The sequence below is a fragment of the Salvelinus namaycush genome, chromosome 7, assembly GCF_016432855.1.
Source record: "Salvelinus namaycush isolate Seneca chromosome 7, SaNama_1.0, whole genome shotgun sequence".
In the NCBI taxonomy this organism is placed as follows: Eukaryota; Metazoa; Chordata; class Actinopteri; order Salmoniformes; family Salmonidae; genus Salvelinus; species Salvelinus namaycush.
This window is the reverse complement of record NC_052313.1, coordinates 47,558,687-47,575,172: the sequence shown is the minus strand read 5'-3', so window position 1 is coordinate 47,575,172 and position 16,486 is coordinate 47,558,687. Positions and strand designations below refer to the sequence as shown.

The 16,486-nt window shown below is 43.1% G+C and overlaps 1 protein-coding gene across 1 annotated transcript; it reads left to right on the top strand.

The window, feature by feature from the left end:
• Positions 1-478: 478 nt before the first annotated feature.
• LOC120050756 (cysteine/serine-rich nuclear protein 3-like) lies at positions 479-12,371 on the top strand. Its single transcript, XM_038997314.1, has 5 exons — positions 479-635; positions 1,332-1,591; positions 8,383-8,679; positions 8,917-9,828; positions 12,342-12,371. The coding sequence occupies exons 1-5, from the start codon at positions 479-481 to the stop codon at positions 12,369-12,371; spliced, it is 1,656 nt and encodes a 551-aa protein (XP_038853242.1).
• Positions 12,372-16,486: the final 4,115 nt, after the last annotated feature.

Here is a 16,486-nt window from a genome sequence, read left to right as displayed (position 1 = left end):
GGGCTACTGTTCCCTGAAGGAGGGAAACGAGGTACAACACCTGTTTGGCCCCACGCCGCCCATTCCTGGGCTCGGTGAAGAGCGGTATTAAATTGAAGGAATGAATCCGAGCCTCACGCTTATCACCTGTGGAAGGCGGGGCTTCCAGCGAGGCGTGGCCTTATCAGGCGTGATTGTAGATCCTTCAACCGAAGTCGCAAGAGTGCGACTCCCCATAGTATGTTGTACCTCGTTTCCCTCCTTCAGAGAACAGTAGTTATAGTCATAATGTTAAGTTTACTTTTATGCACTCGATGTGCATACACTCATCACATATACCTATTGAGAGAGATCAATGCCCACTATGCCATGAACTGAGCAACCATGTACAGTAGAATGGGTTTGCTCATCGACCATGTACACACTTGTGCAATAACGGCAATGACAACATTCTTTCTCTCTCTCAGGGCCAGACGTTGGGTGGTAGACCTACGGCAGGATGAGTGGGATCCTGAAGAGGAAGTTTGAGGAGGTGGAGGTAGACAGCCCCTCCCCCTGCCTCTCTCTCCGGGGGTCCGATGACGAGGTCTCTGCTGGCAGCGACAGCGGGAACAGCAGCGACAGCGTCACCCCCGGCCCCTCCACCCCCGTCGCCCGTGAGTTGCTTACCCAGCATGCATATACTTGACTGCTTAACTTACACAGCCAGCTTTGCCAACTTCAGACAACACTGTCAACTATTTGACACAAAGTGAATGAAATAGCGTTGTGCTAGTGAGTAGCCATCCATCTTTTCAGTGGAAAAAAACTCCCAGTTAATAGAGCCACTTCCTCACCTACTGCTTTTCAAATCAGATGGGATTCCCTCAAGCACCACCAGCATAGAGAGCCTCAGCGGGATTAGAATGATAGAGAGAAACAGGAAGTAACTCTTGGGAGTAGTGTGATTTCATCTCTAGCTGGTGATCTCCCCTAGCTCCTGCTCCCTGTGGGTTTTTAGATGACAGGGAGGATGTTAGGGATGCTAGAACTCAAGGGGTCCATAGGGATATCAATAGCAGCAATACTCACTTAAGGGCTCCCGAGTGGCGCAGCGGTCTAAGGCACTGCAACTCAGTGCAAGAGGTGTCACTACAGTCCCTGGTTCGAACCCAGACTGTATCACATCTGGCCGTGATTGGGAGTCCCATAATGCGGCGCATAATTGGCCCAGCGTCGTCCAGGTTTGGCTGGGGGTAGGCTGTCATTGTAAATAAGAATTTGACTTGCCTAGTTAAATAAAGGTAAAATAATAAATTGTCTCTAAATGCTCCCTTTCTCTCCATCCCTTCTTCTATCCCTCCTTCTAACAGCCTCTTCTATCTTGAGGTGTGAGAAGCGCCTGCTGGTGCGCAATGTGCACTTTGAGAGCGTGACGGTGTACTACTTCAGCCGGCGCCAGGGCTTCACCAGCGTGCCCACGCAGGGTGGCAGCACCCTGGGCATGTCCACACGCCACAGCTGGGTGCAGCGCTACACCCTGGGGGATTTCGCTGTGGAGCAGGAGAGAAGCCACAGAGACATGCTGCGAGACCACCTCAAAGAGGAGAAACTCAACGCCATCAAACTCAAGGTAGTCAACTTTAGTCAACGCCATCAAACTCAAGGTAGTCAACTTTAGTCAACTCCATCTAACTAAAGGTAGTCAACTTTAGTCAACTCCATCAAACTCAAGGTAGTGTCATAACTCTCCTGTGACGATCTGGGTCCGCTCTACAGCATGCTCCCTCTCGTAGAGAAGGAGAGCGGGAAGTCGACTGTTTATGGTCGGTCATAAAATACGCTGCCCCTATGCTCTGTAGTGTTCGAGATTGGAATGTAAACTGTGGAACACAGAGAGACCCTCGAACATCAAAAGTTTGAATAATTAAACAATATTTCTACTTTTGAGAATGTGGGAATGGTCCGTGGACACCTAACCTCTAACGCCTCCCAAACCCGGATCCGGGAGCACCCCCATCAGTAGAAAAGCTACTAGCATAGCCTAGCATAGCGTCACAAGTAAATACTAGCATCTAAATATCATTAAATCACAAGTCCAAGACACCAGATGAAAGATACACATCTTGTGAATCCAGCCATCATTTCTGATTTTTAAAATGTTTTACAGGGAAGACACAATATGTAAATCTATTAGCTAACCACGTTAGCAAAAGACACCACTTTTTTTACTCCACCAGTTTTTTACTCCATCAGTAGCTATCACAAATTCGACCAAATAAAGATATAAATAGCCACTAACCAAGAAAAAACTTCATCAGATGACAGTCTGATAACATATTTATTGTATAGCATATGTTTTGTTAGAAAAATGTGCATATTTCAGGTATAAATCATAGTTTACCATTGCAGCCACCATCACAACTCTCACCAAAGCGACTAGAATAACTACAGAGAGCAACGTGTATTACCTAATTACTCATCATAAAACATTTCTTAAAAATACACAGCGTACAGCAGATGAAAGACACAGATCTTGTGAATCCAGACAATATTTCAGATTTTCTAAGTGTTTTACAGCGAAAACACAATATAGCGTTATATTAGCTTACCACAATAGCAAACATCACACCAGCATTGATTCAAGGCAAAAATAGTGATAACGTATAAACCACCAAAATATATTAATTTTTTCACTAACCTTCTCAGAATTCTTCAGATGACAGTCCTATAACATCATATTACACAATGCATATAGAGTTTGTTCGAAAATGTGCATATTTAGCGGCACAAATCGTGCTTATACAATGAGAATAGTGTCCAAAACCTCAAGCAATCTGTCCGGCGCCATCTTGGAAAGGCACCTATTCTTATCGAAAACTATTCATAAACTTGACTAAAAAAATACAGGTTGGACAGCAATTGAAAGACAAATTAGTTCTTAATGCAATCGCTGGGTTACATTTTTAAAATTAACGTTACTGCGCAATACAGCGTGCGATAAAGCAAGGCTACACTGCAAGTAATGGCGTCTTATGCATTTGACTTTTTTCAACAGAACAATGAATTATCAGCATAAATAGTTCTTACTTTTTGATGACCTCTCATCAGAATCTTGGGATAGGTGTCCTTTGTCCAAAAGAATCGTTGCTGGGTTGGAGAAAGTCGTCTTCCACGTTGCAATTAGCAGTAAACAATAGCATGCGAGAGAGAGATACCCAACTTCCTACAACGCCAGAAAATGAAATACCCGAAAATCGCAATATACTGACATAAACTGATATAACTCGGTTTAAAATAACAAGATTATGATGTCTTTAAAGCCTATATCGAATAAAAACAGAGCCGGATATATCTAGGAGCTAAAACAGGAGCTTCTAAAACGACATGCCAAGATCCTCCCTGCGTCAGAGCGAAGAGTCAAAAGAGGGGACACCTTGATTCCAATCAATTTATAGACTTTCAGATCTGCCTAGAGACTCCATTTCAAGACCCTCTATTCGCTGACACCCAGGGGAAGGCGTATGCAGTGCATCTCAACCAATAGAAGACAGGCAGATTTATACACAGGTCTGAGAGCAGGTTGGAAAATTCTGCATTCTCACATACACATAGGGAAATTGCTCTAAGTCCAGTTCTGTTTCACTCACAGACATAATTCAAACGGTTTTAGAAACTATAGATTGTTTTCTATCCAATAGTAATAATAATATGCATATTGTACGAGCAAGAATTGAGTACGAGGCAGTTTAATTTGGGCACTATTTTTTCCAATGGTGAAACAGCGCCCCCATATTGACAAGAAGTTTTTAAGGGACAGTCATGAAGAGTATGGTTCAATTGGTGATCTCATGAAGGACAGGAAACACACATAACTATCTCTTAAAGTGTACATTTCCCAGCTGTCAGGAACACATCTAAATATTGTGAAACATATGTAATTAAACGTTAAACTATTTGTGAAAAGTAATGTTAACCTTCTAAATGAGACAATATGGGTTTTCATATAAAGTTAACCAAATCAGTGGTCACGCCCACGTAAGCGTAGGCATTATGTCGGCGTCATGGACTCGCGCCTTTTCCCACAGAGTATAAAACCCACTTCCTACAAAATTTACATCAAGTCAGAGAACGCTGGGACTCCCCACGTTGGAATGGCTAGAATTCTATAGATCATTCGGTCATACAACTGTAGTTTTGGCTACACGGCTTGAAATGGTTAAACTCCGAGACTATCGATCACTACAGAATAAGAGCAAATCTTAGACGTATAATTACTAGTCTGCAGCTAGAAATTCTGTAAGTCTAGTACGAGAATACCGACAATCGCCGAAACATCTATTCTAAGAACATTGTACGCCTGACGTATCGATTACAACAGACACTATCCAGAGCAGCGGAGGAAGCTACAACCACGAAGGACATTGTGACTTCTGAGGAAGTTAACCAGAAACTCTCTGATGAACTGACTCTCCAGCAGACGGACAGGCGATTCCAACAGAGAAGACAACAACGACATACGGGAGTAAATATATACATTGAAATTATTCTCGAATGAGCGGCCGCTCATGTGCAAAGGATTAGCATTTCAATGAATATAATTATCAACTGTCTGTAGTGAATCCATTTCGTCTTTCCCGCTTTTTCTCAGTCCCCACCCCTTACATTTGTCCTACAAGCCGTCATATCGGCTTTGTCCGCTGGGGACTTTTTCTTTGTATCATGTAGTAACCCACATATCTACAGTTTGTTTTATTTAATTCGGTGTGGTTAGATAGTAAATAAATAATTAAGCCAATTTGTATATCGACACTCTAAAATTGACACTCTATGAACAACATTTTTCGTGGTGCCCCGACTTCCTAGTTTAAAGTTACATGATTAGTTTAATTGCGTAATTAAATTACAAATAGAGCATTGCTTTGATAATATACAGTCTTCACATTTAATGATAGTCCAGACACGACAGTAGTCAACTCCATCAAACTCAAGGTAGTCAACTCCATCTAACATAGGGGTTCCTAAACTTTTTTGGCCCACAACCCCATTTTGATATCTGAAAATTCTTGCGACCATCACATACTTTTAATGTGGGCTATGACAGTCCATTGCAAATTAGTCTGACATAAGATGCATTATCTCACCACCTCTAATCTGATGGGTGTGCTTGAGGCATGTCGCGTCAGACCTTCTCAAAGTCAGGGGGCGTGGTCGACAGTGCGCACCTCATCTCTGCTGTCACATCCAACCTGGATCGATATTTATTTTTAATGTAGACGAGAGCATTGAATCCAGCTTTACACAGATATGAGCTGGTGAAGGGTATACCATGAGTTTCATGGTGCTTTCAAGACAACTAGGAACTCTGAAAAATATGAGGTCAAATCAAAACGTCAGTGATCTTCAGGTCGGAAAGTCTGAGCTCTAGAAAGGAGCTTGAGATTCCGAGTTGAATGACCGTTCAAAACACATTTTCCCAGTCTGAGATTTCCAAGTTCCCAGTTCCGAGTTCCCAATTGTTTTGAACTCGGCAATAATTCTTAGAGGTAGACGGCAGGGTATTCGCTTCGAGTCAGGAACCAAAACTCCTCCATAGTGACACGTAAATGCATTCCATCACATGACAGCTTGATCAGCTGTTCGATTTCACTTACCGGCATGTCAACTGAGCCAGGATCACAGTCAAATGGATTGGGAAGTAGGTCCCAAAGTGCTCTTCCAAGCGTTGGAGGTGAGCAGTCATCACTCGTGTGGGACACTTACTGATGCTGTTTTCTGTTAGAAACATGCACAGCCGAGGGAAGTGGGCATGGTTCACTTTTGAAAGACTCTCCAATAATAATTCTTTCCTCTGAATCCACTGATTCGGTCACTCATCTGTAGAATGTTTTTGTATTTGCCCTGCATGCTTGCGTTCAGGTAGTTTAGTTACCCAAATATTTCTGTTACATAGGCTGTGATGTATTGTTGTCTCTACCTTCTTGCCCTTTGTGCTGTTGTCTGTGCCCAATAATGTTTGTACCATGTTTTGTGCTGCTGCCATGTTGTGTTGCTACCATGTTGTTGCCATGTTGTGTTGCTACCATGCTGTGTTGTCTTAGGTCGCTCTTTATGTAGTGTTTTCTCTCGTCATGTGTGTTTTGTCATATATATATTACATACTAATCAGGGGGAATGGGAACCAGGTGTGCGTAACAAAAGTCAATGCATGGGCATCTCGGCACACACAGCTAACGTTTATTTGTTGTTCAGTCAGTTTCCTCTTGATTGCTAGCAATAGCATAGCAATAGCACTAGCAATAGCATAAATTATTTGTTTAACAGTGTTATCTGACAAAGGTATTGATGTGAGTTTCTGTGCCCCTGCCTCCCCACACATTGTTTTCACCATAGAAATTGCTTCCAGTAATATCAAAGTCTCTGCAATAGTGTGTGGTTTCATACTGTAGCGTAGCAGGCCTAGCCATTCACCATGGGAATGATTCAAGTGCAACGGTCAAGTGTGCCCTTTTTCCATGATGTAAGGGCACTCTGGTTGAATTTTATCTTTTCGATTTGAATCATTTTCATTTCGATTTTTAAGGTTAACCACATTACAATGATTTTGAGACACAAAGACGATGTTATAATATATTTTTTGGTATATCTTTTTTATATTTTTTTCTTCAGGATTTTGGAAATTCTCCCGTGACCCCCATTTTCATATCAGGCGACCCGTCCCCCCCTACGGAGTCACAACCCCTAGTTTGGGAACCACTAGTCTAACTGAAGGCAGCCGAGTCTGTCTAACTGAAGGCAGCCGAGTCTGTCTAACTGAAGGCAGCCGAGTCTGTCTAACTGAAGGCAGCCGAGTCTGTCTAACGGAAGGCAGCCGAGTCTGTCTAACTGAAGGCAGCCGAGTCTGTCTAACTGAAGGCAGCCGAGTCTGTCTAACTGAAGGCAGCCGAGTCTGTCTAACGGAAGGCAGCCGAGTCTGTCTAACGGAAGGCAGCCGAGTCTGTCTAACGGAAGGCAGCCGAGTCTGTCTAACTGAAGGCAGCCGAGTCTGTCTAACGGAAGGCAGCCGAGTCTGTCTAACGGAAGGCAGCCGAGTCTGTCTAACGGAAGGCAGCCGAGTCTGTCTAACGGAAGGCAGCCGAGTCTGTCTAACTGAAAGTTTGGACTATGCCTTTGTGTTAAAGTATCCAGCAGTGCAGTGGCACATTCAGTGTATTAATAATAGATTGCATAAAGCACACACAGTGGCACATCTCCAAGTTCCTAAAGTGCATTACATTGTACACCAATGTGTAGCATGGCAACTATTTTTGTGCTAGAAATCAGCTAACAGCAGAGAGATGAGGAAGGAATGTTTGCCCATTTGTAAGCCGGGGATAACCAGGAAAGCAGGATAGCATTAGGACTAGGTTATGAGTTCAAGGTTAATGACAAATGACATTAAAAACCTGAGTGGCACAGTCCTTTCCAGTCAAAATGACCTTTACATTCCTTATAATGTATTTCTTCAGTGTATTCACGAGCACTTTCAGCTGCTTTATCGCAGAGATTCTAATCCAACACAAGGGGATGCGCTAACACAAGCAGTCAGCCATGTAGTTATTATCAATAATAATCCCCCTCATTGGTTTATGCCGATTCCTCTCACCTCGCTGTGACCTCGGACAGTGTGTTGGAGTAACAACTTTCTTTGAACAACCTGTGTAAACCACTTGTGTTGAATTGATTTACATCACCACCTAAGGTATTATAAACAGGAGATGAGCATTTATTTCATAGATACAAGGATACACATATAAGCACCTACAGCAGTCTATATGGCAGGACTTTACAAGAGCCTAGATACATTATACACTGAGTATACAAAACATTAAGAACACCTGCTCTTTCCATGACACAGACTGACCATGTAAATCCAGGTGAAAGCTGTGATCCCTTATTGATGTCACTTGTTATATCCACTTCAATCAGTGTAGATGAAGGGGAGGAAAAAGGTTAAACAAATATTTTTAAGCGTTGAGAATTTAGACGTGGATTGTGTGTGCCATTCAGAGCTTGAATGGGCAAGACAACAGATTTAAGTGCCTTTGAACGGGGTATTGTAGTAGGTGCCAGGCGCACTGGTTTGTGTCAAGAACTGCAACGCTGCTGGGTTTTCCACGCTCAACAGTTTCCTGTGTGTATCAACAATGGTCCACCACCTAAAGGACATGCAGCCAACTTGACATAACTGTTTGGAAGCATTGGAGGCATCATGGGCCAGCATCCCTGTGGAACACTTTTGACACCTTGTAGAATCCATGCCCTGATGAATTGAGACTGTTCTGAGGGCAAAATGGGTTGCAACTCAATATTAGGAAGGTGTTCGGTTTACTCAATGTACATCACTAGAGAGCATCACCTTCTACTCGTGTTTTTTTCTTCCAGCTGACCAATAATGGCACTGTGGAGTCGGACGAGGCCGAGTCACTGACCCTGGACGACATCTCAGAGGACGACATCGACCTGGACAACACGGAGGTGGACGAGTACTTTTTCCTGCAGCCGATGACCACTAGGCGGCGCCGCGCTGTCCTCCGGGCGTCCGGGGTGCGACGCATCGACGTGGAGGAGAAGCACGAGCTGCGGGCCATCCGGGCGTCCCGGGAGGAGTGCGGCTGTGACTGCAGGGGGCTGTGCAACCCCGCGACCTGCGCTTGCAGCCTGGCCGGCATCAAGTGCCAGGTAAATGGAGCTGTGGTGAGGGTCTCCTGAATTACCTCTGTCAGTATGTTTGCCTGTTAAATGATGGCTGGCTGGCTGGCCCGCTATTGGCTAGCTGGCTGTTTGCCTGGCTGTTTGCCTGTCTCTGTCTGACCGTCTTGCTATGCTTATGCATCTGTCTATGTGTTCGTTATTCATTGGAAACGGAACCGTCCAGTATTGGAGGCTAACTGAGGCGTTGGTTGTCTGTCTGTACAGGTAGATCGCATGTCATTCCCGTGCGGCTGCAGCAAGGAGGGCTGCAGTAACAGCACAGGCCGCATCGAGTTCAACCCCATCCGTGTTCGCACCCACTTCCTGCACACCATCATGAAGCTGGAGCTGGAAAAGAGCCACGAGCAACAACAACAACCGCAGGTCACCAATGGTTACCATGGAGAACTACCAGTCAACGTCCCTGTCCAGCGTGCTCTGCAGTACCCCCTGATGTCTGACAACATCCCAGTCCCGCAGGCTCCCATCATGCACCTACCGACTGCCAGCGACGCTGAGCAGCATCTAGAAGAGGAAGTGGATGAAGATGAGGAAGATGATGATGAGGAGGATGAGGACGATGGTAGTAGTTTATGTAGTGGCCTCTCGGACTGCAGCACCGACAGCCTGCACACTAGTGACTCTGAGGAGGAAGAGGAGGAGGAAGATGACTGTGAGTCTATGGAGGAGGGGGTGAGTGGACCCCCAGTCTCTCACACAGAGGTGGTTCCTCTTTCCTCTGTGTTGGGTTACACTGATGGCACACACACCAACACCAACCGCGCTAACCCCATCTCATACTACCACAACCCTTCATCAGGGTACTACCAGATGGACAACTCAGCCAACCTGAACCCCATACCAAAAGCCCCTAGTGAAGCTCCCTCACTCCGCCTCTCACTCCCCAACAGGGAGGGGGCCACCGATGGCCCCACGGTCGTGTCACAGGAACAGCCTAAAACCACCTCCGAGCCGCACACAGACCACCTCAGCCAGATAGAGGGACCGTATATGCATTTTCCCCACACTGACAAAGCACCAGCAGCCAACGCCTGTTCCTCAGCCCCGCAGCAGAGCAACACTCCCCACAGTGGGGAGACTAGTACACTACACCATGAGCAGCCCTTTCAGACACAGGTTAGCGTTTTTCATCATGAATCTTGTTCTAGTGGCAGCTCTGCGGAGTGGTCACTAGCTGGCACAGCCACAAAGTCATAAAATCAGATTTTAAACCTAACCTTAACCCTAAACCTAACCACACTGCTAACCCTTAAGTTAAGACCAAAAGCACATTTTAGAATTTTTACAATATAACCAATTTTGACTCAGTAGCTGGCCTATCTAAGGGGAAATCGCTCAGTTCTGCCTCCAGGACAAGACTCATGACAATAATTGTCAATCAGCCTTTCAGACAGACATGGACGGTAATGATTTTATACTGTCACTGAAGAATAGCACACGGTCTGAGGTATCTGTGGGGACTGAGGAGCAGCAAAGCCAAGGGTCTTTCAACGGGCTGGCTGAGGCGTCCTCTCTCCTACCTGAGAATAAAAGGGATCCACCAATTCTAGAGACTAACACTAGTCACTAGCAGTGTCAGGTAGACTTGTGGCAAGTTCAATGAAACTGGTTAGTGTGATAAGTCAAATAAGCATTCCTTTGCAGTAAGTATGCACATTTGAATTCATGTGCTGACCAACTTAAAGGGTTAAAGGGATACTTCAGAATGTTGACAATGAAGCCCTTTATCGCCTTCTCCAGATCCAGATGAACTCGTGGATACCATTTGTATGTCTCTGCATGTAGTTTGAAAGAAGTTGCTAACTAGCGTTAGCGCAATTGCTAACTAGAGTTAGCGCAATGACTGGAAGTCTATGGAAACCAGATGCTAGCTGTGACCATAGACTACCAGTCATTGCACTACCACTAGTTAGCATTGGCTTGCAAAACTACCTCTAACTTCCTTCGTACTGGATGAAGGATGCAGGGACATAAAGATGTATCCATGAGTTCATCGGACTAGGACTGGAGAAGTAGATAATGGGCTTCATGGCCAAAATCCTGAAGTATCCCTTTACTAGTGAAACTACATGATGTCAGTATCAATTCATTTTCTGTACAGGAATAATGCTGTTTTTGACCTATCCTAGAAACTGGGTTGTCAGTTTGATTGAATAGAACCTGAAGGACAGTGTTTGTTGTTTTTCACTCCTGATGAATGTACCTTTTTAAAGTGAACGATTAGGTTTCAAAGGCAAGTTGTGGGGTTTTGCCTCAGAAGGATCTTTGCACATTATTGCACACACAGTTTCCATGTCCTGGATCTGAATGTCTAACAGCTATTGGACAATGACTGTGAAATATTTAGAATTAAACAAAACGATTCCTTATTTCAACAATATAACCATGTTGAATGGGAAAATGAAAAGATAATCTAATTTTAGTTAAATGAATGAACTAAGATAGACAGTAGGGCTCGGACGATATCAGTAACGCGATACTTGTTAGTAGCGTGTCAATGAAACAAAACACGAAGCGGATTTAACTTCTTTAGGAAAACAGCCCTAATGTTGGAAATAAACATTGCTGTCGGCCAGAGTCACATGTCTTTATTTTCCATGTTATAGCTCACAACATTTATATATAGCAGGTTTTTAAAAGACCGGAGCGTTTTGTCTGCTTCGTGTTTCAATTTTTGCCATGGGAAAAAATATTGCAGTACTGGTATAGTCCCAGCCTTAGTAGATTGAGCTTTTATATGGAGTCAAGTGGAAAATGTATATAGCTGCAGTTTATTTATGGCTATACAAAGTTTATGTAATATTATGTGCGTTTTGATAATGAGAGCATGCTGTGGATTTTGAGGTACTACAATTATTAAGCGTCGGTCTCTGATTTGTGTTGTCTCATAGATGTTGAATACTTTGCATGTGTTTTGTTGAAAGGAAAACGCCCCGTTTAAAAATGAAAGTCGTTTTTTTTTTTTATATATATATGCAGTGAGAATGTCAAAAGGAAACAAATGAAAGAACATTTATACTTTACATTAGATTGGACAATCCTCCAAGATACTGTCGTTAGAGCCACAGACTTATAATCGTCTCTAGTCTTACCACTACATTTAGGTCCATTTTCAATTGGACCATGAAACTTGGGAAATGTACGTCATTTGAAATCGTTTTAAACGTCTTGCTCAATTTCATGAGACCAGCTATATTTTCAGTGCTGCTATTATGATTTGTTATAAAGTTTTATTGTCACATGCACAGGATACAGCAGGTGTAAAACAGTACAGAGAGAACCTTAACTTGCGAGCTCTTTCCCAAAAATGCACAATAACGGTAGTAATACAGATAAGAAATAAAACACGTGAAATGCGACAGAAGAAAAACAGAAGAGTAGAGTTATATAACGTTCTTATATACAGGTCAGTACAGTGCCAGTACTGTTATTTCAATGTGCAGGGCTACTGGAGGGATTGAGGAAGGAATGGACCTACTCAATCAAAATATGTTCTTTGTCTCCACTCTCTTTTCTCTATGTATCCAGTCTCTTCATCTAGCCCTTTTATGGTTCTCCTCGCTCTCTTTCGCTCTCTCTCTCACGCTCTCTTTCTCTTGCTCTCATGACCTCTCTCTCCTCTCACCCAGCCTGTGACATCATATCACATCAGCCAATGAGGTGGTGTGTAGCGTAAGGGTGCCAAAGCGTTCATGTTCAGGTGATCTATAGTGAAGTAAGCTACGTCTGTACCAGTCTCTGCTATTCTGCTGTAGATATGATTTGGTAGTCTATATTGTGGTCAATGTGAAAATGGGTATTTATTGTGGTTTATTCTCGCAGCAGTCTGTTGTGTCATGAAGGCCTTGAAGTGCACAGAGCTCATGTTGTTTTTGGCTTTGTCCCAAATGGCACCTTATTCCCTTTATAGTGCACTTTTTTTGAACAAGGAAGCAGTACGATTATAGGGTATTTGGGACATAGACTTCCTGTTCTGTTTAGTTTTGTTACAGAATGTCTCTTTGTTTATCAAGACTGCCTAGAACTGGTGGCCAAAAATAGATTTTCTCTGTCTCTTCTTTTTTGCACCACCATTTGTTCCTTTTTCCACAAACATCAGACTTAGAGAATAAATAACCAATGGAACAATTGTGTCCCTTGTCAATCATTTTGGTTACGGATTATTATGACCTTGAGATTTTGTCAAGATGAATCATACATATCAGTAATGTATTGTTGTAATTATTAGGAAGACAAAATGTACACCCTAAACATAAAATATGGCTGTTTCAGTTTATTTTGAAAAAGTCTTTGTCAACACCCATTTTCCAGTTCCAAATGTAGCCTCTGAAATCCCCAGAGAAAACCAGTGCCATGTTGACTGTCTCGCCCCACAGAGTCAGAGTGAGATGGATTCTCCGGAATGTGTCTGTTTCCCAGGGTAACACATAGCTAAGACTGCTGTCTTGCACTCAAGACCTCTACATTATGTAAGGAATTTGAGGAGTTCTTTCAGTAATGTCTCAGAAACTGATTATTACAGGATATACAGTGCCTTCGGAAAGTATTCAGACGCCTTGACTCCACATTTTGTTACATTACAGCCTTATTCTAAAATGTATTAAACTGTTTTCCCCATCAACCTACACACAATACCCCATAATGACAAAGAAAAAACAGTTCTTTAGGCTCCGTCTGGGCCACTCAAGAACATTCAGAGAGTTGTCCCGAAGTCACTCCTGTGTTGTCTTGGCTGTGTGCTTAGGGTTGTTGTCCTGTTGGAAGCTGAACCTTTGCCTCCAGTCTGAGGTCCTGAGCGCTCTGGAGCAAGTTTTCATCTTTTTTCACCGTTCATCTTTCCCTCGATCCTGACTAGTCTCCCAGTCCCTGCCGCTGAAAAACATCCCCACAGCATGATGCTGCCACCACCATCCTTCACCGTAGGGATGGTGCCAGGTTTCCTCCAGACGTGATGCTTGGCATTCAGGGCAAAGAGTTGAATCTTGGTTTCATCAGACCAGAGAATCTTGTTTCTCATTGTTTGAGAGTCTTTAGGTGCATTTTGGCAAACTCCAAGTGGGCTGTCATGTGCCTTTTACTTTCGAGTGGCTTCTGTCTGGCCACTCTACCATAAAGGCGTGATTGGTGGAGTGCTGCAGAGATGGTTCTGGAAGGTTCTCCCATCTCCACAGAGGAACTCTAGAGCTCTGTCAGTGACCATCAGGTTCTTAGTCACCTCCCTGACCAAGGCCCTTCTCCACGATTGCTCAGTTTGGCCGGGCGGCCAGCTCTAGGAAGAGTCTTGGTGGTTCCACACTTCTTCCATTTAAGAATGATGGATGCCACTGTGTTGTTGGAGACCTTCAATGCTGCAGAAATTGTTTGGTACCCTTCCTCAGATCTGTGCCTGAACATAATCCTGTCTCGGAGGTCTACTGACAATTCCTTCGACCTCATGGCTTGGTTTTACTCTGACATGCACTGTCAACTGTGGGACATTATATAGACAGGTGTGTACCTTTCCAAATCAAGCCCAGTCAATTGAATTTACCACAGGTGGACTCCAATCAAGTGTAGAAACATCTCAAGGATGATCAATGGAAACAGGAGTCTCATAGCAAAGGGTCTGAATACTTATGTAAATAAGGTATTTCAGTTTGTTTAATATATTTTAATATATAAACATTTCTATGAACCTTTATCATTATGGGGTATTGTGTGTAGATAGCTGAGGATTTTTTGTTTGATTAATCCATTTTAGAATAAGGCTGTATGTGGAAAAAGTCAAGGGGTCCGAATACTTTCTGAAGGCACTGTATGTATTGTTATTTAGTATAAAGTCAGTTATAGCTAATACAATTCTGTTCTTGTTGATACCTTCGAAAGTAGTGATTGTAATGAATTGAGAAATATTCCGAAAATACATTAGGAACAAGGTCTTAGGTTTAAACTGACTGTCAGATCAGTCAGTCTACTCTGGTGTTCTTGAGAAGTCAGCCCTGTGCTATACCTCTACACCTGGATAGTTGACAACAGATTTAATCATGTCTAAATCATGGCTTAATGAGGAGTTCAGTAACAACATTGAAATGATCATTATTACATTAATGAAAATATTATTAAAATTACATAATACAAATACAATAAATGATAATAGGTTATACGGTTTGACTCAATGGAACTTGATGACAAAACCAAAATTCCCTTGCTATGGGGGGGATGTTTATTGCCCCTTTGTGCTGTTGCTGAGCAACTATTTCTAGGTAATCATGGAAATTATTCTCAAGAGTTCAGACATAATAACCTACTATAATGACATAATTTGAGTACTTAATTGAGCGCATAAGTTCAGCCTACTGCGTGATTTGAGCCAGTCAACAAGCACTCATAGAACATGTTTACTGAAAATCTCCTTGAAATCAGCCAGAAGTGCTACCCAGACTGGTCATGCGTCTCCCCACCTCTAGGTGGAGCCACTGACCTTATTTTGCAGGGAGTCCTCTCTTTGGTGGCAGGCAGGTTAGGGTATAAAGTGGTCCTGTCTTCCCACCTCACACAGGCTAATCTGTTCCTGTATGGGGACCTTGTCATGGCTTATTGCCTATGGGTGTGTATTAAACTAACATTTACTCAAACAGACCCCCACTACAGCAGGTGCTGAGCACACAAAGGACTTGTATGGATTAAAGCACAGGGATATGAAGGCAGTTCATCGATACGATGCATATACTGTAATATTGTACAGTTCAACAAGTGTATTCCATGGCTTCTGATCATGGTGTTTTTTTCTGATGCAGGGAAGGAGGGAAGGACAGGGGTTGGAAAGGGTATGCCTGCTCGCAGTAAGGTATTGTGGGTAGGCAGTTGGGAGACACTACTGATCAATCAAAAGCGGGGGAGCTGTGATGTAAGGTTGCCAAGCAACAGCAGGGGAGTATCTGGCCGCAGGTTCAGCAAAGTGTTTTGAGGCGGTAAGGGTGGGGGTAATCTCAATCTCTCTCCCTCTGTATACAGCTGATATATGTCTCCCTGCTGCCTATTGACCATTCAACATTCTAACAATAGATTGCATAACGCAACAGTTTAATCTGATTGAAAATATTCTGTGTACAAAGTATGCTTTCCAAAATCGGTTTTATTTTGGAAATCTTGATTTTGTGTTTTGTGGTCACATCTTTGGTTCTAGCAAAAATGTCACTCATCACACATTTGCAAATGTATATACATTTCAGTGTAACATGAAATTCAACCACATGGATGATCCCGTCAACCAAATATCCAGCAATCGTCATACTTTCTGATAGAGCATAGCTTAAAAGAGGAAGGTAACAGGTGTGTTCTTTATTCTTTTGAATGTTTTAATTCATGTTAGCAGATGAACTGATACTAGTCCTGACCTGCATGCCCTTCACTAACATACTAGCTGAAGGGAAAATGGCTGCCGATTGCTTTATGTTTCATATCTACAGAAATGTGGACCATACAACTGTTTCATGTGTCAATGTGTGCAGATTGTAAAACAAGTTGTAGAAAAATGGCAACCTAAAAGTTACTTTTAAAAGCAACAGTAGCTACAATAGAAGTGCTATTTATAATACTTGTAATACAAGTAAACCGTAGACCCCAGTCACACACACTTTCACGCACACACACACACGTGTTTGCGCACACACACACACACGCTCACATAATACCCATTGGGGGGTGGCCATGAAAAGATCAAAAGTGCTCTTACATCAAATGGAAGTGTTATGCAAACTGTGGGTCCATATAGTACACCATACTATTTATAAAT